We start from the raw sequence: 27,553 nt of genomic DNA on the forward strand, positions 1-27,553 counted from the left end.
TATCTTCTTTGGAACCTCCTTTCAGGTCATTGAAAGCAGCTATCAAATCCACCCTCATTCTTCTCTTCTGCCGACTAAATAATCCCAGTTCCCTCAGCCTCTCCTCACAAGTCATGTGCTCCAGACCTCTAATCATTTTTGTTGCCCTCTGCTGGACTCTTTCTAATTTTTCCACATCCTTCTTGTAGCGTGGGGCCCAAAACTGGACACAGTACTCCAGATGAGGCCTCACCAGTGCTGAATAGAGGGGAATGATCACGTCCCTCGATCTGCTGGCAATGCTCCTACTTATACAGCCCAAAATGCCGTTAGCCTTCTTGGCAACAAGGGCACACTGTTGAGTCATATCCAGCTTCTCATCCACTGTAACCCCTAGGAACTTTTCTGCAGAACTGCTGCCTAGCAGCTCGGTCCCTAGTCTGTAGCAGGGCATGGAATTCTTCCGTCCTACGTGGAGGACTCTGCACTTGTCCTTGTTGAATCTCATCAGATTTCTTTTGGCTCAATCCTCTAGGTCCCTCTGTATCCTATCCCTACCCTCCAGCATATCTACCACTCCTCCCAGTTTAGTGTGATCTGCAAACTTGCTGAGGGTGCAATCCAAGCCATCCTCCAGATCGTTAATGAAGATATTGAACAAAACCGGCCCCAGGACTCACCCTTGGGGACTCCACTTGATACTGGCTGCCAACTAGACACGGAGCCATTGATCACTACCTGTTGAGTCTGATGATCTAGCCAGCTTTCTATCCAGCTTATAGTTCATTCATCCAACGCATACTTCTTTAACTTGCTGGCAAGAATCCTGCGGGAGACCATATCAAAAGCTTTGCTAAAGTCAAGGAACAACATGTCCACTGCTTTCCCCTCATCCACAGAGCCAGTTATTTCATCATAGAAGGCAATTAGGTTAGTCAGGCATGACATGCCCTTGATGAATCCATAGTGACTGTTCCTGATCACTTTCCTCTCCTTGAAGTGCTTCAGAATTGATTCCTTGAGGACCTGCTCCATGATTTTTCCAGGGTCTGAGGTGACGCTGACTGGCCTGTAGTTCCCGCCCCCCCTTCCCTTTTTTAAAGATGGGAACTACATTAGCCTTTCTCCAGTCATCTGGGACCTTCCCCGATTGCTATGCGTTTTCAAAGATAATGGCCAATGGCTCTGCAATCACATCAGCCAACTCCCTTATCACCCTTGGATGCAGTGCATCCAGCCCCATGGACTTGTGCTCGTCCAGCTTTTCTAAATAGTCCTGAACCACTTCTTACTCCACAGAGGGCTGGTCACCTCCTCCCCATCCCATTAGCCACCAAGGCTGGAAGCAAGTTTAGAGCCTCTTTGAAAAGAGCTCCCCACCCCCAGGTCTTCAGTAGTATAACACTCCCATTTCAATCTCTAAAGGTCTAGAGCAGGGGTTCTCAAACTGGGGGTTGGGACCCCTAAGGGAGTCATGAGGTTATTACCGGGGGGGGGTGGTCACGAGTTGTCAGCCTCCACCCCAAACCCCACTTTGCCTCCAGCATTTATAATGGTGTTAAATATGGTCACACTCAGAGGCTTGCAGTGTGACAGGGGTCACCAGTACAAAAGTTTGAGAAACATTGGTCTAGAGGATAGTGGACCTGAAATCTGTCCCTTGTTCCAGGTTGTCTTTTGCCCATCTATCACCCCAGATTAATGTACAACTCTTGGATGTGAAAGGGATTTCACATTTGGAGAAACAAATTATTTCTGCAACAGGTTGCTTAAAGAAAAAACAAAAACAAAAACAAAACCAGCACAGCAGCTCTTTAGGGGGGCTGGGAGAAGCATAGAGGTTTAAAATGTTTAGATATAGGCTCAACAGAGAGGATTCATCACATGGGTCATCAGGTACCCCACTTTCCCCACCGCAACTTTAGTGATAATAAAAGTATATGAAATTGCATTTCACATTCCAGTTTGTCCATCCCACCTGCTACATCACTAATCTCTCCTGCCTGGGACTAACATTTCAGATCTGTGAACAGCAGCTCCAACTGCTAGTTAAGAAACAAAAAGTTTCTCCAGCACTCAGCACATGGAAATTCCCTGAGAAATTATGGTGTGCTGACTCACTGCTGAGGTGCTGCTCAGCCAATATTCAGTCATGGGGGAAATCCCAACCCAGGATGCGTTTTTGGCTAGTAACAGAAGCTTTATTCCAGGAACTATACAAAGGAACGCTAAAACTGCTATGGCCACCTGTTCTGGAGCACTCTTAAAACTCAGACAGGCTCTGGCACTCAGGATAACAAGGGTCAGCCCTGCATGCAATCGTGGAACTTTTTAGTGCTCAACGACACATGACTAGAACTCCTGCCCCTTGTCTATAGCCAAGCTCTACGATATAACCGCATTTGCTCCAACCCCTCAGACAGAGACAAACACCTACAAGATCTCTATCAAGCATTCTTACAACTACAATACCCACCTGCTGAAGTGAACAAACAGACTGACAGAGCCAGAAGAGTACCCAGAAGTCATCTACTACAGGACAGGCCTAACAAAGAAAATAACAGAACACCACTAGCCGTCACCTTCAGCCCCCAACTAAAACCTCCCCAACGCACCATCAAGGATCTACAACCTATCCTGAAGGACGACCCATCACTCTCACAGATCTTGGAAAACAGGCCAGTCCTTGCTTACAGACAGCCCCCCAACCTGAAGCAAATACTCACCAGCAACCACACACCACACAACAGAACCACTAACCCAGGAACCTATCCTTGCAACAAAGCCCGTTGCCAACTGTGTCCACATATCTATTCAGGGGACACCATCATAGAGCCTAATCACATCAGCCACGAAATCAGAGGCTCGTTCACCTGCACATCTACCAATGTGATCTATGCCATCATGTGCCAGCAATGCCCCTCTGCCATGTACGTGGATCAAACTGGACAGTCTCGATGTAAAAGAATAAATGGACACAAATCAGATGTCAAGAATTATAACATTCAAAAACCAGTCGGAGAACACTTCAATCTCTTTGGTCACTTGATTACACACCTAAAAGTTGCAATTCTTCAACAAAAAAACTTCAAAAACAGACTCCAATGAGAGACTGCTGAACTGGAATTAATTTGCAAACTGGATACAGTTAACTTAGGCTTGAATAGAGACTGGGAGTGGATAGGTCTTTACACAAAGTAGAGCTATTTCCCCTTGTTTATTTCCCCCCACCGTTCCCTCAGACGTTCTTGTCAACTGCTAGGAATGGCCCACCTTGATTTTCACTACAAAAGTTTTTTTCCCCTGCTCTCCTGTTGGTAATAGCTCACCTTAAGTGATCACTCTCCTTACAGTGTGTATAGTAACACCCATTGTTTCATGTTCTCTATGTATATAAATCTCCCCACTGTATTTCCCACTGAATGCATCTGATGAAGTGAGCTGTAGCTCACGAAAGCTTATGCTCAAATAAATGTGTTAGCCGCTAAGGTGCCACAAGTCCTCCTTTTCTTTTGGGGACTAACAGGGCTGCTACTCTGAAACCTGCCCCTTTAAAAGCAACCTGCCTTCCTTCCGCCAAACGCCAGAGCCCGGTTACAAGCAGAGCCCCGCTGATAAGCGCGGGATGAGCCATACCTTTAGCAGCTTCCGCCCTGAGAGGAAAACACACCTCCCCCCCCCGGCCCGCCAGCCCCAGCCCCAGCCCCAGCCCCAGGCCCCTCTGTCTCTGCCCCCGCGCCAAGGAGAGCCCTGCGCCTTCCCCAGCGCTACTCCCGCGCTGCCTCGCCCCGCACCCACACCTGGTCCCGCTGACGGCCGAGAGCCGCGGGGCGCCTTCTGGAGACATTAACCCTTCCCTCCCGCCCTCTGGCCACGGGCTGACCGACCTGTTTCAACCCCACAAGATGCCACACAGCCGGGCAGTCTCTTTCACTCGCTCTTTTAATGAGCAGAGGGTTTGGGTGATCGCTACGTTTCGTAATTATAACATTGCTGGCTCAAACCCACTTTTCAGGGGGCAGGTCTAGCGTTACACGGGGGTCAGGTTTAAAACAGTCGCTCCCCCAGCGTCCGACCCTTCTGCTGCCTGCAAGTGGTCCCAGAGCGGGGGCGGGGGGCCATGCAGCCTGCCCAAAACCCAGTTCCCGAGGGAAAGGGCGGAAAGCAAAATGGTGGGTTTGAAATGCTGGCTGGGATGTTTGACGCGGCCAGAGTAAACCCTTCTGCGACTAGGAGGGGTAACAAGCAATCAGAGCCTGGAGCCCTCACGCTGTTTGTCCTGAACAGACGCTAGCTGCGGTTTCCAGCAGACAGTTTTCAGAGCTCATTAGGCTCAGTGAACAGAGAGTCTCCACAAGGTCTGTTTGCCATCAGGACATTTGGCAACAATCAGCACGTATGACACCTTTGCTTGGCAATCCCAGTATTAACAGTTGGAAGAGGCCCTTCAGTGTCCCGCAAAATGCGGTCTCTGTTCATTGGCAAACAGCCACAGAGAGCCTGAGTACCAGGCAGCGATTAAAAGAATCCTATCTGTAAAATTAATTGTGATTTAAATATCTTCACTAAAATAAAAGTATTTTCAAAATTTTTCTTCATCTAAGTTGCACTTCAGTCTGCCCCCATGCAGCAATACTGTAACTACCATATCGCCCAGCCCATCTATTGTGTACTCCTAAAAAATAATCATGTATTTCAGGTTTCAGAGTAGCAGCCATGTTAGTCTGTATCCGCAATAAGAAAAGGAGGACTTGTGGCACCTTAGAGACTAATAAATTTATTTGAGCGTAAGCTTTTGTGAGCTACAGCTCTCTAAGGTGCCACAAGTATTCCTTTTCTTTTCATGTATTTCAGTTACTAAAGCTGGCTTATTTCTCTCTGACTTTTCTTTTTCTGGGCCAAAATTTGAAGTATTTATTTAGGCAAAAATCTCATGGAAAGCTGTGTGAATTTTGGGTGAGAAATGACCAAATAAGGACTCCACAAGTTAGTTCCATATCTAGAATTATTTTTATTAGGGCTGTCAAACTATTTAAAAAATTAATCACAATCACATCCTTAATCACTTTTTTTAATTACACTGTTAAACAATAAAATATTTAAATATTTCTGATGTTTTCTATATTTTCAAATATATTGATTTCAATTACAACATAGAATACAAAGTGTACAGTACTCACTTTATATTTATTTTTGATTACAAATATTTGCACTCTAAACGAAAGAAATAACATTTTTCAATTCACCTAATACAAGTACTGTAGTGCAATATTTTTTATCATGAAAGTTGAACTTACAAATGTAGAATTATGTACAAAAAATAACACAATGTAATAAATAAAACAATGTAAAACTTTAGAGCCTACAAGGCCACTCAGTCCTACTTCAGCCAATCACTCAGATAAACAAGTTTGGTTACAATTTGCAGCAGATAATGCTGCCTGCTTCTTGTTTACGACACCTGAAAGTAAGAACAGGTGTTCGCATGGCACTGTTGTAGCCATGCTGATGACGGGTTCTGCTCAATAACTATCCAAAGCAGAGCGCACCAGTGCATGTTCATTTTCATTATCTGAGTCAGATGCCACTAGCAGAAGGTTGATTTTATTTTTCGGTGGTTCGGGTTCTGTAGTTTCTGCACCCGAGTATTGCTCTTTTAAGAATTCTGAAAGCATGCTCCACACCTTGTCCCTCTCAGATTTTGGATGGCACGTCAGATTCTTAAACCTTGAGCTGAGTGCTGTAGCTATTTTTAGAAATCTCACATTGGTACTTTCTTTGCCTTTTGTCAAATCTGCTTTTGAAAGTTTTCTTAAAATGAACATGTGCTGGGTCATCATCTGAGACTGCTATAACATGAAATATATGGCAGAACGCGGGTAAAAAACAAAACAGGAGACATAGAATTCTCCCCCATGGAATTCAATCACAAATTTAATTAACGCATTTTATTTTAACAGGCATCATCAGCATTTAGGCATGTCCTCTGAAATGGTGGCTGAAGCATGAAGGGGCATATGAATGTTTAGCATATCTGGCAGGTAAATACCTTGCAAGGCCAGCTACAAAAGTGCCATGTGAATGCCTGTTCTCACTTTCAGGTGACATTGTAAATAAGAAGCAAGCAGCAGTATCTCTTATAAATGTAAACAAACTTGTTTGTCTTAAAAAGAAAAGGAGTACTTGTGGCACCTTAGAGACTAACCAATTTATTTGAGCATGAGTTTTCGTGAGCTACAGCTCACTTCATCGGATGCATACCGTGGAAACTGCAGCAGACATTATATACACACAGAGATCATGAAACAATACCTCCTCCCACCCCACTGTCCTGCTGGTAATAGCTTATCTAAAGTGATCATCAAGTTGGGCCATTTCCAGCACAAATCCAGGTTTTCTCACCCTCCACCCCCCCCCCCCACACACACACAAACTCACTCTCCTGCTGGTAATAGCCCATCCAAAGTCTCACTTTGGATGGGCTATTACCAGCAGGATTTGTGCTGGAAATGGCCCAACCTGATGATCACTTTAGATAAGCTATTACCAGCAGGACAGTGGGGTGGGAGGAGGTATTGTTTCATGATCTCTGTGTATATATAATGTCTGCTGCAGTTTCCACGGTATGCATCTGATGAAGTGAGCTGTAGCTCACGAAAACTCATGCTCAAATAAATTGGTTAGTCTCTAAGGTGCCACAAGTACTCCTTTTCTTTTTAAGACAAACAAGTTTGTTTACATTTATAAGAGATACTGCTGCTTGCTTCTTATTTACAATGTCACCTGAAAGTGAGAACAGGCATTCACATGGCACTTTTGTAGCTGGCCTTGCAAGGTATTTACCTGCCAGATATGCTAAACATTCATATGCCCCTTCATGCTTCATCGGTATGCATCCGATGAAGTGAGCTGTAGCTCACGAAAGCTCATGCTCAAATAAATTGGTTAGTCTCTAAGGTGCCACAAGTACTCCTTTTCTTTTTGCGAATACAGACTAACACGGCTGTTACTCTGAAACTTGTTTGTCTTAGTGATTGGCTGAACAAGAAGTTGTACTGAGTGGACTTGTAGGCTCTAAAGTTTTACATTGTTTTGTTTTTGAGTGCAGTTATGTTACAAATTACATTTGTAAGTTACACTTTCATGATAAAGAGATTGTACTACGGTACTTGTATGATATGAATTGAGAAATACTATTTCTTTTATAATTTTTACAGTGCAAATATTTGTGATAAAAAATAATATAAAGTGAGCACTGTATACTTTGTATTCTGTGTTGTAATAGAAATCAATGTATTTTAAAATGTAAAAAAATTCCAAAATATTTAATACATTTAAATTGGTATTCTATTAACAGTGCAATTAATCACGATTAATTTTTTTAATCATGATAAATTTTTTTGAGTTAATCATGTGAGTTAACTGCGATTAAGCAACAGCCCTAATTTTTATTTTATTTTATTTTTATTTTTATTTTATTTTATTTTTTGGTAGAAAGAAACATAAGAAGGGCCATATTGGGTCAGACCAATGGTCCATCTAGCCCAATATCCTGTCTTCCGACAGTGGCCAATGCCAGGTGCTTTAGAGGGAATGAACAGAACAGGGCAATTAGAGAGTGATCCATCCCCTGTCATCGAGTCCCAGTTTCCAGAAGGTGGATATGCAGGGACACCCACAGCATGGTGTTGCATCCCTGACTGATTTGCATGTGTTTGATTAAAAAGGAAAGCTGATCTTTTGACAAGGAAAGCAAGCATCCTGGGCCCAATCTTGCTGCCTTTAAAGCCACCGGCAAGACTTCAGGGGCTGCTGGACAGGCGGCCAGCTCGTCCCTTGGCCCACAGCGCTTTCTGTAGCCCCCATTGGCCAGTGGGAGCCACGATCGGCTGAACCTGCGGACGCGGCAGGTAAACAAACCGGCCTGGCCCGCCAGGAGCTTTCCCTGAACAAGCGGTGGACCAGAGTTGAGAACCACTGATCTAGATCCAAGTATCTAAACATAAATCTACCTCAAATTTATTTTCTATCCCATAGGAGTGACAGAAGAACTTAACTGCAAGCCCAGGTCTCCCATCTGCATGCACCTTCCTTTCCGCAAGGGGTTTGCACTTTAGCTGGGATCCCATACCAGCCAGGGCTGGTCTCCTAAAGCAGTGTTTTTTAACCTTTTAATACCAGGGACCAGCTTGCTGCCTTCCTAAACTGTGTCTCAAGAGATCTCAAGGACTGGTGCCATACATTCTTGGGCAGTTAGCCTGCCTCCCTCCTCCCCCACCACCCACTGCAGCTATGCTGCTATTTTTAGCATGCTAGCTAGATCAAAACTAACATGTGTACATCCATCCGAGCTGGAAATTACAGTTCCAGCTGCAGTGTAGACATGCTCTAGGAGACTCAACATGTTTGCCCATATCTGCACAGAAAATGGGCTGGTACAAAAATAAGCCCATGGGTTTCAGTCTGTGGGGAAAATTCATGGTGAAAGTCAAATTACCCTCTTGGTGGGGTTTTGACTTTAGAATCCACTCAGCAATGCAATAATTCAATCTAAACCAGTATGATAAAAAGTGCTAAAAGAACTGGCGCTGAATGAGACACAGCACCTTTTCATGTAGTGATTGCAAAACTGCTGGCTTTCTGCTGGCCTCCAGAATTCTGTTTATTGTAAATGGAGATCAGGCAGTCAGGCACTGATATTTCAACAACAGGCAAAATGTGAAATGCATTACATCATGTTGGAGGGACACTTTGGTTTGTTTTATCTCAGTGCTTATTATAATGCACATGCAAGTTGGATTCTCAACGTGGTTGTTTTTTAGCAATGAACATGGATATAATCACATGGAAACAAATACAAAACTTATTTTTTCTTCTGTAAAAATTCAAACATTCAAGAGGTTAGTGATTATTAAATTAGTTTATTATAAAATGAAAGCTACATTTCCTGAAAAGTACTAAAGGGTATGGCTTGCTTACTTAGAAGAATCTTTATGAAACAACATTTACATGAGATGGCTGGACTTAGGGGTAATATAAATTCTATTCATAGTATGTTGTCTTCCCAACATAGTATGTTGTCATAGTATGCCAGCTCCCCCTTTCCCTGCTGCTAGGGTATGTTGTCTTGAGGACATCTCCTGTTTCAAAGTTACAAGATTTTAATAGAATTGCATCCACTGGGCCAAAAATCCAAATGTTTATCTCTGGCTTCATTGGCCCCCTGGTATTTGAAATATAGATTCTGTTCAGATTATGTTGTACAGTCAAGAATGTAAATTTTGTAAGAGATTGTAAGTCTCCCTCCACCCCTTATAAATTTCCCACACAAGCAAATTTATTATGTGAAAGCAGTAAATTAAGGATAAAAGAAAAACATTCAAATGTTCACCTACTGCTTTTAGTGTGTGGATAGATGTGCCTGAGTTTCATAAGAAATAGCAGGAATTAATAAATTGAATATCTCACCCATTAAGTAGGCTAATAAATTATGGGCAAAGTCTTCCAGTGGCATAATTATTTTTCTTGCCTTTGTCAAAAACCTTAAATAAATTATTCTTTGAATCAAAGCTATTACACTGACACAACTATGTTTATAATAAAACAATATTTTGCTTGTCGTTATCAGAAGTGAAATGTAACATATGCAAGCAAATTCCTCTTTTGAATGTTACAGCTTTAAAGTTGCAGCTCATTTCTCATTGCAGTAGTTAAGTGAAAACTCACAGAAAAATCCTTCCTTTTCGTTTTATCGTTTATCCTACTGCACACACTAGCCAACCCTTTGAGTATATCCCTTGATCTCTTTGAAAACAATTTATTAAAAATGAGCTCAAGGTCCAATGCATAGAAGATTATCTGTCCCTTTTCATGTTAACAGGTGGAAGTATAAAACATCTATATCTTTCATTTAACATTTTATAAGAGAAAAAAGAATCATAAGAATTATGCCATATATGGAGGCAGTGGGTATATAGGATAGCTAAGTATATTGAAAAAGTCTTACTTTGAAAAGATCTGGTTGTCATGGGAATATTGTAAAAACAGGGGCTACTTCTCTTACTTAACCATCACTGACAACAAGGGGACAGAGCCTCAGCTGGAGAAGGTTAGCAAAGCTTCACTGACTTCAGTGGAACTATGAGAATTTACAGTAGCTGAGGCTCCATCCCCTTGCTTTAAAGTCACTCAAACAAGGCACATTTTATTAAGCAGAGCCCTTGTATTTAAAACAAAAGGTAGCCATCTGGTATATGCCAGTGCAGCTATGAATATTACAATGATGTACTGTATGGGTTTGAGTAGCTACACCATACCAAGAGACATTTAAAGTGTACATGAGAAAAATGTCACCAGAAACAACACATTTTGATATAATAAGCATCATACTATATGCATTGATTTGAGCACCATGTTCCTGGATGTGCTTTGACACATGATCTCTACAAACAGCACAATTTGTAAGATTTTTTATTAAGTCTAAGACATCTTGTTTTAGAGTGCAAAACTGTGTCCATCATCCCAACTAAATTTTAAACTAAACATTAATATGCTAAAGGAAGATGAACATCTGATGTAGCAGTGGCATTAACAAAACATCCAGTGTGACACAGAAGCAGATTGGTACAGTTTGTGAAAGGTGCAGTGGAAGATAACTGATTTATTGTTGCCTCAGTCTGTGAGAATTAAGTCCCGGTGCTAGTATCACATTTACTAGTGAATAGCCAGTACATTAGTGATACACTAATATAGATAACACACAGCATTGTCCAGTCTATTCTTGTGATAGGTGGCTTGTTACCTTTCACATGGAGGATGGCACTTGATGAGATAGTGCCGCTAGAATTTTTAGCCCGAACAACATAGAGGCCAGCATCTGCATCACACACCTTCTGAATGAACAAAGCATGCTTTGTCTCCTTTTGTAAAAGCTTTAAGTGCTCATCTGCAGTCAATTTCTGGCCCTTCTTGTACCTGAAGCAGAGAGTCAGTTTTCAGGTCAGATTTACATCAGTGTTTGCTGAAGCAGAATTTGTTGATTTCAGACAACCTCTACAATAATGTTAGCAGTAACAGTAATTGCTAGTGGCCACTCCCCAATTCCCCCCATTTATACCAGTTATATTTAAATGAGAGACACAAAAGAGCTATCATGTTGTGTAATGTTAGAAAAGATACAAATGGGAGCCCTGATCCTGTGACCTGCGCTTTTACAGGCTGACACTACTATGCTGCCTTATTGGCGGCAATGGGGTTCTACAGAGACCAGCTTGCAAGATTGGGTGCTAGGTTTCCTGTTTGAGAATTTTTGGTTTTATTTTTAAATAAAACCTTGCTAAAAAAGGGTTAAATTCACCTATGTCTAAAGGGCCTGTAGAAGATCCTATGCATCATGAAAGCCTTGTAAAGGCTGAAGTGAGTCTTAAATGATGCCCAAAGCGTCACGCAAGTCCTCCAAGGAAGGATGGTTTGGTGGCTAAGCCACTGGATAAGGACTTGGGAGACCCAGGTTAAATTCCCTGCTCAGATTCCTGCGTGAACTTGGGCAAGTCACTTAGGCCCACCTCCTCAGAAGCATTTAAATACCTAGCCCAAAGAAATCAATGGAAGTCAGGCACCTTTGAGGATCTGGGCTTTAGTCTCTGTGTGTCTCAGTTCCCCTCCTGTAAAATTGGGATAAGAATATTAAAGACAGTGAGGCACCCAGATAACTATGGTGAGGATGTAAGTACCTTAGATAGATAAGACAGAGACACATACATAGAAATTTCAGCCAGAGAAAACAGAAAGAGAACATATGAGGCTGGTGTTCCTCTCACTTATGCCAGTGTAAAGCTGGTGTAATTCAATTGGGCCAGGTTCTGAGCTAGTGAAAATTAGTGTAGCTTCACTGACTTCAGGGACCTATGCCAATTTACACCACCAGAAGATCTGGCCCACTGATTTCAATGGTGGTACTGCTGATTTACTTTCTGTAAGTTAGGCCCTAATTGTCTGATTCTGTAGTTTCTACATATACTACATTTAACATTGCCAACATGCAAAACTGCCATTCCTGTTATATGTCTGTTAAAATATATAAATCTGCGCAACCAAAATTGGATACAATGATTCTGGACTGACATTTTATTGTAAAAAAATCCACTTTCACTATTTTCATAAAATTGTGGCTTAAGAAATGTTCAACTTAAAGTTTATTTTGAAAAACAAGTAAAAACCCCAGCAACATATTCTTTTGTGTGTGAATCAATGTTTAAAAACTGAATTGTAAAGACATCAGCAATACCTTTTCAAAGTGTAGGAGACAGGGATTAAAAACTGATGACTGTGTTACCGATATAGGCAGAATGTACTGAGTGTTTCAGTATTTGATGTGTTTTGCAATTCTTCAGGGAAAAATTCAGATTATTAAGACTTCCAAAAATAAATTGTACTTGGTATGTGATAGTTTATGGTACGTGGTAAACACTCTCTCTCTTTGCAAATGGAAAAATGTTTCTCTATCGGTCCTGCTTTCCATTGTAGTGCTAGGTATTGCAAAAACTTGGACTAAAATAGCTCCAGGTGCATGGACCCCCATTAGCAAATTAAAACAGAGGTTCTCTATGGGAATTTGGAGAAAATAAGTGGATGATATAGCAAGGGAAATTAGAGTTAGGTTTTATTAAAATAAACCAGCACATAAAGTTCTAAAGATTACTTTATTGTGAAATCTTCTGGACCCTCCATCACTCTCTTACAATCTTTAGTAAAGGATTTATCAAAAGATTTTTTTACTCTGAAGACATATTTATATTTCTCACTGATAAAAGTTCTTACAAATGTAATAAAAACAACCTACTTTTGATTGTTAAAAATTGTGCATAGGAAATGTGCAGCAGACAGAGCGAATATTCAGTGAAAAACTGGACTTCCTAGTGTATAGGCTTATTTGCATTCAGTCTCTCCATTTTTTGGGAAGAGGGGATGCTTGCAAGTAGCAGGCACACTGATAAGGAATTCACTTACAGTAAGTTGGCTCTGAAGGGGGAATTTTCTTTCATAATCATTTTAAAAAGTGGAATGTTATACTGAAAAATAATATAACAGAAAAAAGTGTTTGATGTGTTTGCATTTGAAAATAAATGTTTTCTGCTCTGATTATTCATAGAGTTGACAGCAGCGATATTATTTCAAGTGGGTTAATTGAAAACAAAATTTTCTTTGCAAATGGAACCATGCAGAAGTGTGGAGTGATATGGATAACAAGCAATGCTCTCTAATTTTCAGATTAGTACACACAGTTATACATAGTGCAATGTGTATTTCAATAGGTATATTTAGTTTTTCTCATTATAAGCTACCCACCATGTCAGTGAAGGCTCGGGAAATCCTGCTACTTCTACTTCCAAAGTCACCGGAGAACCTTCCATGACAGTTACATTGGACAGCAGTTTGGAGAAGTTAGGCGCCTGTCCAGATAGGCTGACCATGCTTTTCTTTTCTGATGCACTTTTAATCTCTTCTTGGGGGACCATCTGCCTTTGACAGCTTCTGGTGGCGTCTGATTGAAACATGAGACCCGAGAATGCAACAGGCAAAGCATGCAGCCTGTCTTGGGTTTTAGTAAAGTTATTAATGTCATGCAATTGTTCTTGTGTTTCTGTCATGCTTCGGTGAGCTTCATTGTGTTGTATATGTGTCTCACACACGTCACTCATCATGCTATATGCAGGCTTTGCATGTATTGTGCAGGAAGCAGTCATGTTTTCAGGTATTTCTGGTGAACTACAAGTCAAAGGAGATTCCACTCCAAATTTTGCATAGTGATCTATGGTAGATGGGAAAAATCTCTCTAACTCATCTGATGTGGTTTCCCTTCTATGATTTGAAGTGTCAGCATAAGCAACAGGTGTTAAGAGATCAGACTTATCAATCATTCTTTTACTGCCAGTGTTTATCTGCATTTGCAAGCTATAGGAGCTGACATGCAGACTATGAGAACTACAGCAGGGTTGCTCTTCCAGATCAGCTTCAGAATGTAGGAGGTAGGATTCAGGCATCTCAGAAAGCAAGGGCAAAGAGATATCATCAGGTGATATACATTTATATTCTTCCCTGGAGGGCATTTCTTCTGCCAGGAGCTCAGTCTGTAAATTATCCTCTTTGGCAGAAGGAGACAGCGCCATATCCTGTGAAACAAAATCCTCACCAGCTGGGCAGACAACTGAAATATCAGCCAGTCTCGTCTCTTCCTTAAAAATAGAACAAAAAGAGAGAACAAGTTACTGTAGCGCACATCCATATTTTCATACACAAGTTAGTAAAAATATTTGGAATATTACTTCTTATTAAACTTAATCCGCTCTGGGAAGCAGGAAGAAATTCGTGTGGCAGAGAATCACTAGCAGAAAATTTGCAGTTAGGTAACAGGAGCTCCAAACAGCATGCATACAGTCTGAAAGGAAATACAATCTGAACACTTTATATTTTTATTGATATAGCACCTAATATCATAGAATCATAGAATCATAGAATATAAGGGTTGGAAGGGACCCCAGAAGGTCATCTAGTCCAACCCCCTGCTCGAAGCAGGACCAATTCCCAGTTAAATCATCCCAGCCAGGGCTTTGTCAAGCCTGACCTTAAAAATGTCTAAGGAAGGAGATTCTACCACCTCCCTAGGTAACGCATTCCAGTGTTTCACCACCCTCTTAGTGAAAAAGTTTTTCCTAATATCCAATCTAAACCTCCCCCACTGCAGCTTGAGACCATTACTCCTCGTTCTGTCATCTGATACCATTGAGAACAGTCTAGAGCCATCCTCTTTGGAACCCCCTTTCAGGTAGTTGAAAGCAGCTATCAAATCCCCCCTCATTCTTCTTTTCTGCAGGCTAAACAATCCCAGCTCCCTCAGCCTCTCCTCATAACTCATGTGTTCCAGACCCCTAATCATTTTTGTTGCCCTTCGCTGGACTCTCTCCAATTTATCCACATCCTTCTTGAAGTGTGGGGCCCAAAACTGGACACAGTACTCCAGATGAGGCCTCACTAATGTCGAATAGAGGGGAATGATCACGTCCCTCGATCTGCTCGCTATGCCCCTACTTATACATCCCAAAATGCCATTGGCCTTCTTGGCAACAAGGGCACACTGCTGACTCATATCCAGCTTCTCGTCCACTGTCACCCCTAGGTCCTTTTCCGCAGAACTGCTGCCTAGCCATTCGGTCCCTAGTCTGTAGCTGTGCATTGGGTTCTTCCGTCCTAAGTGCAGGACCCTGCACTTATCCTTATTGAACCTCATCAGATTTCTTTTGGCCCAATCCTCCAATTTGTCTAGGTCCTTCTGTATCCTATCCCTCCCCTCCAGCGTATCTACCACTCCTCCCAGTTTAGTATCATCCGCAAATTTGCTGAGAGTGCAATCCACACCATCCTCCAGATCATTTATGAAGATATTGAACAAAACCGGCCCCAGGACCGACCCTTGGGGCACTCCACTTGATACCGGCTGCCAACTAGACATGGAGCCATTGATAACTACCCGTTGAGCCCGACAATCTAGCCAGCTTTCTACCCACCTTGTAGTGCATTCATCCAGCCCATACTTCCTTAACTTGCTGACAAGAATACTGTGGGAGACCGTGTCAAAAGCTTTGCTAAAGTCAAGAAACAATACATCCACTTCTCAATGTACAGGCTTTTGTGTGAACAGGTGTCAGCCAGTAGATTCCCTGTGCCCTATGTTTACATGGGTGTTTGTTAATCTGCTACTGCTTTGTGAGTGGTCACCATAGTAACATAGTATAGTATCTCTTTCCTGCATGAGTTTGACTGTACCATTCCTTCTTTATTATAGTAAAGTTACTGGGGCCTTGATTCTCTTGGGAAGAAAGTGGCTGGTTGCAGTTTGTGGGTTTAGGAGCTAGAACAGCAGGTTTAAGGAATTTTTAGAACATTTTAAATCTTTTTGTTTTCTGGTCAGTTGACTCAGACCTTGCCTGAATCATTACTGGGAGCAAAAACATTACTATTATTTTAATATTATAAGCTCAGGTCCAAATATAGATGAATTTTCTCTAATCATATTCACATAAAGTAGTTGCACATGGCACATGATTGCACAATTGCAGCTGCAAACCAGCATGGATGTAGGCCTGGTCTACACTTGAAAATTAGGTCGGATTAGAAAATCCACACCCTTGAGTGACATAGTTAAGCTGACCTTAGTCCCTGTGTAGACAGCACTAGGTTGACAGAAGAACTCTTCCGTTGACCTAGCTGCTGCCTCTCGGGGAGGTGGATTACCTATGCCAATGGAAGGAGAGCTCCTGTTGGTGTAGGTAGGTGTTTACAATGAAACTGTGCCACTGTAGCATTTCAAGTGTAGGTAAGCCCCTAATCTGGTTTATTTAATTGCTTCTGTGCCTGGATCTGGCCAGGACTTTGTACAATGGCAACTGTGAAAGGTGCAATCACATACCCATCCATCCCAATAAAGTACATTTGAACCAAAGCTCCGGGAAGGTATTTTGAGAGCACAATCCCTTTCTTGTTGTCCAGTGCTGCTGTTAAGCTCTGTACAACATATTTCATCAATCAGCCAACTGTATTAATTGAATGTATAGGTCTCCAATTTTCTGTCACCTATCTCCATCCACCACACATATTGTCACTAACAAAGGAGCACATGAAGTTGAAGGCTGTGGTGATTCACTACACAGACACATCAGTCTCTTTTGGTGAACTGACTGGAAAAAGCAGGAGTTCTACTGCTTTTATTCTGCCTGAAATGATTAATTTGGTCATGAAATGAAGTGGGCTTGGAATTCATTTTCTATAAACATCCACCATTTGATGAACTCTCACCTCACAAATATCATTTAAAAGAGAATAGAAAATGGGTGTGAACATGGCAAATAAAAATTTCAGTTCTTAATTTGCTGAAAAGTATGTGAATGGATTGCCCCTGCTATTCACTCAGATCTAATCAAGACTACAACATCAAGCCTAGATGTTAGGGTTGGAGATACTGTCAATTGTTTATTAGAGTGGTGATTAATTGCTAACTGGACATATCAAACTCATTTGACCTTCTGATATTGTCACATATACCTGTTTCAGCTTCAGTCCTGCCCAGGCTTGCACATCATTAAGCCCTGAGGCTGTATCTGGGGTTCCAGAGACCAAGATCAGATTCTATGTACTCTATGTAGTACTTCAATAACAAAGTTAGACTAACTGTATTTATTAGACCAGAGTGAGAACCTCCTGGAAGAATATTAAAGCCTGAGCAGGCATATTTTAAAATGATAGGGCTAAGTAATTTCTAAACAGCTAGTCTCCAAGCTCTGAATGAAATCAATGGCCCAGGTCCTTCACCATAGTAAGGCTGCTTTGTTCCACTCCATCTATATGAAGTGACCCCAAAGTAGATATAGCCTACCATGGAAAGGCCACACCAACAAAGAGAATCTTTCAGTGGCATACAGCAGTTAGCCTAAAAGGCTGTGTAGCATCAGAAAAGAGGGTGTATATTGGGCTTTCCTGAACCCCAGCAATCTCCAGCTGCTGTAATGGCTGGTAGATGGGTTGACTGGCAACTGGAGTAAATTTGAGCATCCTTGAGGCTGCTCTAATTTATAGCGGCGATTTGGGCCTGGTGTGCAACAGATCCAGGATTGAGGAAGTACGAAGGTGTGTATGCCACAGCTAAGGACCAAGAGCATTATTTGGAAGGCTGAATACTAATACTGAAATAACTGAATGGAACTGAGTCCCAAACTTTAGGTGAAATCCTAGCTCTATTGATGTCTATAGCAAAACCTCCCACCGATTTCAATTGAGTCCCTATTTCACCCTGTAATTAAAAAAGGGAGCCCAGGCAACACTTGGTATTGGAAGGGGAATAACATACAGTATGTTAATTAAGCTTATTTCCAGTTCATCAGCAGAAAGGAAGCCTTTTGTTTTTAAACAAACAGAGCTTATTGTTAGCTGTGTTGCACCAAGACTTCACACAAGTTAGCTTGTAGCATTCTTCATCCATATTGTCAGATTGCCAAACAGAAATCTTAAACATTATCCATTATCAGCTATCCTGGTTTTCTTCTTCTTTTTTTTTTAAATTTTACTTGAATTTACCACCTCCCACCCTGAGGAATATTTCACATTATTATGGTGCTTTATTTACATGTACTTAGATGAATCAGGATCCTGGGGTTCCAATCTGTTCTTTATAGTAAAGAAATTAATACCAGTAATTTAAATATTTCTCTTGTATTGCTTGTCCCACTAAGTCCCATATTTAGGCACTAACAATTTGGGAGTTTTCGTATGCAATTTCTGTATGTCCACTGAGTAAAAACAATTTAGCCCATTAAGATGCGTGAGCATGTATTGTAATTCTTTGAGTCAGTCCTACTTAGTTCCATCATGCATTATCATCAGCATGCACAGTATTATTTGGTTATTTATTTCTGATCTCTACGGCATGTAACTCAGACAATAAAAAGGTGACTGAACTGTTTTCAGGTGAGCATGAAGAGCAGGCTGATTTAGTGTTGTTGCATATTTGATATAGAGCCTTGTACCAATTGCACCACAGATTATGTATGACTTGTCACCATGCTGAACTGCTGACAGCTGTAATTGTGTTTCATCACATTTTCATTAGAAGCCTGCTCTGCTATCATTTACACTGACACAAATCTGGAGTAACTCCTCTGACTTACTGGAATTACTCTGGACTTACATCAATGTAACAGAGCAGAAACTGATCCTAAAGATCAGTCTGTCAGCGTTTCAGCATCCTCTGTTAATTACTCAATTGTAGGGCAAAAGTCTTACTAGGACTTTTGAGACTAGGGCAGTGTGACAGGCTGTACCTCGGGGGAAAACCCTACACCCCCATGTTCATCTTTATAGAATGGTTGTGTGGTATCCAATGCAAAGTTTGTCATGTTGGGTGTCTTTGGAAGGCTCATAATGCACTGAGCATGGTTGTTATAGTGATGTTATAGTAATTGTTACAGTAATGTTATGGTAAGGTTATAATTTCATGTATATAGTTATGAGGCTGAAAATGTAACCTCATGGCTTAAAGCAAGCCCATGCAAAAACTCTCCAAGAACAAAGAGGCAGTTCACACCTCGGCAGGGCATGGATGCGACAAACCCAGCCCAGCCTCACAGGAACAATGGACACTTGCTCAGGCAGCAACAAAAGAATCTGTTAGATCCTGGAGGGAGTCACCCCCTCCCTTGGACAGTTTGGGATTGCAATGAGGTAATGCTCACCTGACTCTGAAGGGGCGGAAGGAGGGAGCCAAGAGGAAAGAAAGGACATGATAAAAGGGAGAGACATTTTGCCATGCTCGCTCTCTTCCGCCTACATCTACAGACATCACTACAACCAAGCGACTGAACCACTGATCAAAGGGGAGAGCCTGGCTGAAGAGCCAGCCTCTGGTGAGAAGCATCTAAGTTTGTAAGGACTCTGAAATATTAAGATCAGCTTAGAATGCATTTTGCTTTTATTTCATTTGACCAAATCTGACTTGCTATGCGTTGACTTATAATCACTTAAATCTACATTTATAGTTAATAAACCTGTTTGTTTATTCTACCTGAAGCAGTGCATTCGGTTGCAGTGTGTCAGAGACTCCCCCTGAGTACATGGCTGGTACATATAAATTTCTTTGTTAAATTAAGCTTGCAGCGTCCAGTGGGCATAACTGGACACTGCAAGACGGAGGTTCCTAGGGTTGTTTCTGAGACCGGAGATATTGGCTAGTGTCATTCGCTTGCAAGTAGGTGGGAGCAAGCTTACATGCCAGAGGCTGTGCGTGAACAGCCTAGGAGTGGGGGTTCTCACAGCAGAGGAAGGTAAGGCTGGCTCCAGAGTCAAGGATTGGAGTGGCCTAGCAGATCAGTGGTCCAGACAACACCAGAGGGGAACGTCACAGGGAGAATTTGCTTACGTTTTGATTTTTAAAAATTAAATGTCAGAATGAACCACAGATACCTTTTTAAGATGGGCAGTGAGAAACATACTGTTATTTTCCGTTTTAATTCTGATTTCTGGACTTTCAGTGAGTGTATCTGACTCCACCTACAAGGAAAAAAAATTAAAGCAACATAAATCATTTAGGTCTCCAGTACCCAAACATTTTGATAGATAAAAGCACTAGTCTTTCAACTTTCAATCTGGTTCAAATCTAGCCTGAGTTATGAGTGAAATATTTATATCTGCAATAATTTATTACATTGTCTGTTAGGAGAAATAAGAATGTGAGGATATCGGGGAATATTAAGAGTAGGGAACTAAAAGAGTACCTTTAGTATCATAATATAAGAGGAACCCCCCTAATATTATTGCCATGAGCCTTACGGTATTGTAAACAACAGGGCAGAGTGAGACTCTACTCATGGGAAGGTAGAATCCTGCAGATACAGTCCCATGGAAAATAGGGAGAGGAGTAAGAAGAAACAGATGGGGATGGGAGTGGCAAGGAATAGAAATGGAGAAGAGGGATCAGCTGACTAAAATTGGATATTACAATTCCACTGAAGAGGATGTGACAGTCTCACTACTACACAGTGGTTGAGAAGAGAAGAGGAACAAAGGAAAGGAAGAAGGGAGCAGAGCGAGTTGGACAGCAGGTAAGGGGAGGAAGAGGAGAAAATGGAAAGTGAAGGGATGGGGAAGAACTACACTGATCATGCCCATGTTGAGGGAGGCTTCCAGCCATTCAAAGCGATAAAGTACAGACCTTTTAGCAATGCACCAAAAATTTTAGTTTACACAAAGTTCCAGTGCAGAAAACTTTACTAACCTCTCGCTTTGCTTTGGTAACTTCCTTATATGTCTCCTGCCTGTTTCTTTCTTGTTTTCTTGGTATAGTGACTGACTCCTCAACAAAACCAGCTGTATCAGGTGTTTTTTCTTTTAATGCATCTTCCTGTTATATAAAGAGAAACTTCAGGGACAGAGCACTACAAGGTAATAGTTGACTGTGTGTTACACTAACATCCTGTACATGGTGGTAAAGTAAACATTTGAAATATATACTACAATCTGTTACCAGTACAGTATAAATTGGTTATAGCAGACCTATTAGGCAAAGTCTGATTTGTCCATCTTACACAATATCCAGGATATGTATGGACCAAAGGTGATAGAAGCTTTTCTAGGGTAGGGAAACTGAAAACAGTATATGGAACTGTCTGGAGAGCTCACCTGTTTGGCAAGGAAGCTGGGAAACTTCAAGGAGACTGTTCCCAGAAACAGGGGCAGCAAAGGGAACATAAAATATTATAGAAGTGGAACCTTTAGAAAGAGTGGATAACTAAAACGTGGGTATAGACTTTGGGGAGCTTGTTCTGGAAAGGAAGGTGCCATTAGAGAATCTCCAAGAAGTGCAATATGATTCTAAAAGTCTAGAGGATGGAGAGGAGAAAGTTCTCTCTTTCTCTAAAGCAACAGCCACATAGATGATCTGTTTGGCTTGGGAAACTAACTTTCTCCCTACTGTCTGGGCCCATATTACACAGAAATTTTACATTGATGATGTATCATTTTATTTTGGCTGACTGATTTGCATTTCTAGAATATTTTGTCATCTGAATACCTCTTGGAAGACTGCACAAACTCTTATAAATAGGCATGTGCATAGCATAAATTCAACCTACCATACTGTATTGTCTTAAGGCAGCATAAATTCTTTAGGAATTGGTAAGACAGAAATCTAGACTTTAGCTTCAAAGGACACCAACATGCTGCAAACCAAGGAAAGCCAGAAACTCTATAGTTACAGTTTTATACTTATCACTTCAGCTGAGTGGAGTAAAGTTACAGTCCTGAATAAGTCTCTCTAGCAAAAATGCTGCCTTATCATTTTTCCATTCAACTAAGAATATCATCACATGTAGAAAACTGCTCTAGAGTGCACTGCAGTGCTCTTCCTAGAAGCCAGTTCATTTTTCCAGAAACAATCTTTTATATTTCCCTTGAAAAAAACCCAAAGTGATTTTTCTTTTAATATTCGACAGCCATGTCAGATTACTTTTGACAGTGTAAGGTGACCTTGGTGTGTGTGTGTGTGTGTGTGATTTTATTGCTTTTTAAAAAAAAGATTAAAAAGGAATCAATCCTTTTGGCTGAGAACACTGTGTATATATTCAGACACTTTACTGAATGACTTATTCATTAAAAGATGCAGGTGAAAGCCAGTCAGACATATTGTGAATGGACTATACAAGTATTAGTTTAATCTTTGAGAACACAACACATCTCAGGAAAGGAATATCTTCCATTTGGTGAAGAGTACAGGTTGAGGAATAATCCTCTCTTTCTCTCTCTTTCAAAGAAATTTCACCTCTGGTACTATTCCTTTTGACTGGTTAGAACTTATTTCTCTGAACATTCTAAGAGTGTTATCAAAATAAAAGGTTACAATGATCAGTTAAGAGCATTTGATGGTCCCTAGCTGAGCATCTGACTTGATGTGCATTTGTTATGGTCATAAATATAAAGGGAAGGGTAAACCCCTTTAAAATCCCTCCTGGCCAGAGGAAAAATCCTCTCACCTGTAAAGGGTTAAGAAGCTAAAGGTAACCTCGCTGGCACCTGACCAAAATGACCAATAAGGAGACAAGATACTTTCAAAAGCTGGGAGGAGGGAGAGAAACAAAGGGTCTGTGTCTGTCTGTATGCTACTTTTGCCAGGGACAGAACAGGAATGGAGTCTTAGAACTTTTAGTAAGTAATCTAGCTAGGTATGTGTTAGATTATGATTTTTTTAAATGGCTGAGAAAAGAACTGTGCTGAATAGAATGACTATCCCTGGCTGTGTGTCTTTTTTGTAACTTAAGGTTTTGCGTAGAGGGATTCTCTATATTTTGAATCTAATTACCCTGTAAGGTATCTACCATCCTGATTTTACAGAGGTGATTCCTTTACTTCTATTAAAAGTCTTCTTGTAAGAAAACTAAATGCTTTTTCATTGTTCTAAGTTCCAAGGGTTTGGGTCTGTGGTCACCTATGCAAATTGGTGAGGATTTTTACCAAACCTTCCCCAGGAAGTGGGGTGCAAGGGCTGGGAGGATTTTGGGGGGAAAGACGTGTCCAAACTACGTTTCCCAGTAAACCCAGTTAAAGTTTGGTGGTGGCAGTGGAAATTCCAAGGGCAAAGGGTAAAATTAATTTGTACCTTGGGGAAGTTTAAACCTAAGCTGGTAAAAGTGAGTTTAGGAGGTTTTCATGCAGGTCCCCACATCTGTACCCCAGAGTTCAGAGTGGGGAAGGAACCTTGACAGTTATTTTATTAATGTATTCATTTTTAGAAAACAAAGTGCCTACAGGTAATAGGTTCTCGTCCTATGCACTGGGTGCCTAGTTTTTACATGAAAACACATAAGAAAACAAAAAGGACTGCCCATCAAATAATCACTCCAACTCTCAGTCCATGTCCTCCATAATAGTGTGAGAAAAGAGAAAATATAAATAATTTATAAATGCATTAAAAAGTTAGGACTGTGTTTAAAAGCAATAGACTAAGTTCACAAAGCAGTCGAAACAAAGAAATTTCATGTGGTGAAGACACTATTATCATCTAATGAGTTTCATCCTAAAATGGATGTTTGCTCAAACATCGCCAAGGCACATTTTGAAAGATATCCAGATACAAAGGAGGGATACCTAGGAGGAATTAACTGTCTTTTGAAATATATACAGAGAAGGCAAGTTACTTGTACATTTCACTTTTCCTTATCCATGATCAAAATAGTTATTTGAAATAGCCCAACTCCCTTTGAAATGCCCATATGCAAATTAGGAGGAAAACTAAAAGACTTCCTTGTCAAGAGACAAGGAATAATGAGCTGAGGCAAATATGCTTTAACTTGGAAAATTATTAACTCACTAATAATACACAATCACAACAATGTCCAAACATCATAATTAAAAGGTTTAGACATCTGAACACAGCCTCAGAGGGAATATTAAGTTATAGGAGGAGTAGAGGGGACAGGCAGCTATCTGGCCCACTGCCCTAGCTCTGGGAAAAAACCCAAAGAAAAGCCAAAGATAAATATGCCAGGGAAACAAGCAGTCAGCATGGGAAGTGAGTGAATTACTCAGATATAAAATGTATTTGCCAAAAAACTCTTTGTTAAAAAGAGCTATGCTAGAAGCTTCATGTCACTTGGGTCAAGCTAACACTAAGAAACAATATTACACTTTCTTTTACAACCATTCTATACCTTTCAAAAGCACAACTGTCAGAACATCTGGAAAGGAATAGTTACAGGATCCAGCTGGTTTCCCACTGCCACATAATCTTTTCACCACTCTTGGTCACCCACACAACCTCAATATTGTCCCCTAAAATTTGCAAAAATAGATGCAAGAAATAAAAAAAAATTGCTAGGATTTTAAAATCCCATTTCTCATTCAAAGGATCCAATTTAAATTGAGTTGACACTTACAATCTTCAGGAATGGAGAACTGCTCTGACAGATCCTATAAGGCCCATGAAAGTGAGTTCCTGTCCTAAAGACAAGGAGTACTTGTGGCACCTTAGAGACTGACCAATTTATTTGAGCATGAGCTTTCGGGCCATCACAGAAGGCTTTAGAGGGGAAGACTTATCTACATTGACAGATCTAAATCTCATTTACATTCATTTATACTGCAAAAAGGTGTTAGTGTAAATGAGAACTAGGGCCTTAAATCTTTAAGAACTTAAAGTCCTAGATCAATAGCTTGGCGTTTACATGGATTAAAGCTTCTGCCTTTTTATGTCCCCTGTCCTCTGTGCCTCCTCTAATTCCCTGCACCTCTTTCCCTTACCCTCATTTTCCCCCTTCATCCTTTATGCCATGACAGTTTCTTGCCCACCTTCTCCATCTGCCTCCTCCACAGATCCCAACTCCATGCCTTGGCAGAGCTCAACCATCCCCTACACTTCCTGTCCCCCTGACCCCGCTCTCCTTGACTCTTGTTCCTCCATGTTCCCCCACTTCCACAGCCATGACTGAAGTCTATAGCAGACCAATTAATAATTATGAAAATTGTAACATATCTTTAATCATTCCTCTGTTTACATATGGAAATAGCTCTGCATAAGTAAGGCTTAAGTTGTAGCCCAGGTAATGGGATAGGGTGAGAAGACAAGGAAACATGAAACAAGATTTAGGATACATGCAAATTTGAACAGAACAGAGCATTTTACCACCCAGCTACATTTATAAGAAATCAGAGCTGGGGCTCTCTTCAGCCTGATTCAAAAAAGACAAAATATAAGTTTCTCATTTGCTCTTAATTTGTGGTCTGGATCTGGGGAAGGAAAATGCTGTTTCTTTCCCTCAGGGCCTCTGTCCATACTTTGTATGCCTCTTCTTTATACATTGGCTAACAAATTTCTAGTTAATCCCAACTCTGCCTACCTCAGTGCGCTTGTCTTCACTACTGGGGTAAGTCAACCTAATTTACTCTACTCCAAATATGTGAATAATGCAGCGGGAATGAACGTAACTTAAGTTGACTTACTGCGGTGTCTTCACTGCACTGCATCAACGGGAGATGCTCTCCCGTCGACTTACCTTAATTTTCTTGGAGAACTGGAGTACCAGGGTCGACTGGAGAGCGCTCTGCCATTGATTTAGCAGGTCTTCACTAGACCAGCTAAATCAACCCCTGCTGCATCGATTGCAGCAGTGTTGATCTCCCCGTAGTGACGACCAGCCCGAGGTGATACCCCATCATAAGCACATTTATATGATGTATCTTTTAAATTCAGGGGGCCAGGATCAGTAAGGGGAATTACAAAGACTCTTCAGCAAGGCCAACAAAGCAAAACAAATCTGGAAGCAAAGGTATGAAATTTTAAAAGTTAAGAAATTGCTCAAAAAGTCAATAACAGGGAAATGTTTTAAGTGCCTTAACTTCAAACTTCTCTAAACTTCCAAGAAAATTTTCATCATGAGATATGATTTAATATGTGCAATTTTTGAGGGTTTAGTTTCTTTGGGGGAAAATTGGGCTTTTAATAGGAATCTAGCTTCATTCTTAACTATGGAGCGGCTACTGCAATTCCATAATTCCTGCTTAATCAATATATTGTAACTAAATGGTTATGCATAAATATATATGTTTATCAGAGTGTTAGGTTAGAAATACTATTATTCTGCTTTAGCATTTATTTTATGATTCTGTTTTCTAAACTGAAATTACTCCTTTTAACACAATTTGACAGCAATTTTTCGTGGCGAGTGGAGAGAAGCCAAGACTGGCTGTTTGACATTCCCAGAAGTAAGGCACCAAAGTCTTGTGACATCAAAGGAAGTGGAAACAGGAGAAGAAGTACTTGAACTGTGAATTTCCTCCTCAAAAGGTTGCTGGAGGGCTCTAATTGCAGTGAGAAGGGAGTACAAGGAGTGTTTAAAAGGCCAGGAGGATTAGACACGGCATTATGTCTGTGCTGTAATGGAAGAATAACTGGTAAGAAAGAGCCTGTTTTGCTGTAAAAGTCTATGTCATTAAGAAGTACACTGTCTTCCTCAAATTGTCTCACTACAGTTTCTTAACACAAAATATTTATCAAAATACTAGCATTATATAAGCTATTTTAAATCTGTCATGATATATTCCCAAATAAAATGAAATTACCGCAATCTGTTCTTCAAGTTCTCTTAAAGAGATACACAATTCATCAACAGAATCAAGAACTTCTTTGTGTCTTGTTATTGTTCTCTCAATATATTTCCTTCCTTCTTCAAAACCTGCAGACAGAAAACAAACAGCACAACAATGAAATCAATACAATATTATATCAGACAAATAATTGCACTTTTCTGTAGGTTCTGTTTTGTTCCATTAGTTTTACAGTATAGGGTGAAGTCCCTCCTAACTTAAAGCTTTCTGGTTACTGACCCTCACAATCTATCCAAGTCTTTTGGGTCAGTTCCTCCCTGACTAAACAATGTCACTGACCAGCTGACAAATGATTTTAAAGGGAAAGTGGACCCTACAAGTCTCTCTAGGGCTAACAGCTCTTTTATTCAGCCAGGGGAGACTTAAAAGGGGTTTTTCAGTCCAAAAATTATGCTGACCTCCCAGGCAGGGGGGGAAAAACAGTTAAGGGGATGAGGAGGCATTTCCCAATATAAGGGTGTACAGAATGTGAAGGAACCCCCACCAGCATTTCTGGCTCAAGAGGAGTCTGTCCCCACACCGTATTCTACAGTAGTTAGGCTTAAAATGGTGAGCATGGCAGACAGACAGCGGCTACTGGCCCCTCCACACATAATTTTCAACACTGAAAAGAGTGTAAGTTAGGGAGTATCTAAGTGTACATTAAAATTGTAATCTCACCATTTGGCTTATCAGTTTTCACTAAGCAGCCCAGGACTGGGAATGCCTCTTTTCCCAGGAGGGGTGACACAGCATGAGCTCCCTCTAGTGACAGGGCTTTAACACTAACCCACAGGCTACATGGCAGATGATTAGGTGGCTTAACTAAGCAAGGACTGGAGAAATGAATGACATCATTAGTCGTTGTTCTCCATACATAAACCTGCCCCAGTGTTTA

The 27,553-nt window shown here is 40.9% G+C and overlaps 1 protein-coding gene across 5 annotated transcripts in view; it reads right to left on the reverse strand.

Moving 5' to 3' along the window:
* CCDC141 (coiled-coil domain containing 141) overlaps positions 1 to 27,553 on the reverse strand; it is a 160,376-nt gene that overhangs the window by 10,044 nt on the left and 122,779 nt on the right. For 2 of the 5 annotated variants that reach the window (XM_048870029.2, XM_075117985.1), the window contains 5 exons: positions 26,632 to 26,744; positions 20,798 to 20,923; positions 19,987 to 20,073; positions 13,327 to 14,213; positions 10,781 to 10,953 (listed from right to left, as the gene is read on the reverse strand). In XM_048870029.2, coding sequence (XP_048725986.2) covers positions 10,781 to 10,953; positions 13,327 to 14,213; positions 19,987 to 20,073; positions 20,798 to 20,923; positions 26,632 to 26,744 — 1,386 coding nt within the window. Of the gene's footprint in view, positions 1 to 8,880; positions 10,954 to 11,599; positions 11,643 to 13,326; positions 14,214 to 19,986; positions 20,074 to 20,797; positions 20,924 to 26,631; positions 26,745 to 27,553 lie in introns of those variants that run through there. The other 3 variants (XM_048870030.2, XM_075117986.1, XM_075117987.1) reach the window with 3 other exon arrangements.

The sequence above is a fragment of the Caretta caretta genome, chromosome 11, assembly GCF_965140235.1.
Source record: "Caretta caretta isolate rCarCar2 chromosome 11, rCarCar1.hap1, whole genome shotgun sequence".
In the NCBI taxonomy this organism is placed as follows: domain Eukaryota; kingdom Metazoa; phylum Chordata; order Testudines; family Cheloniidae; genus Caretta; species Caretta caretta.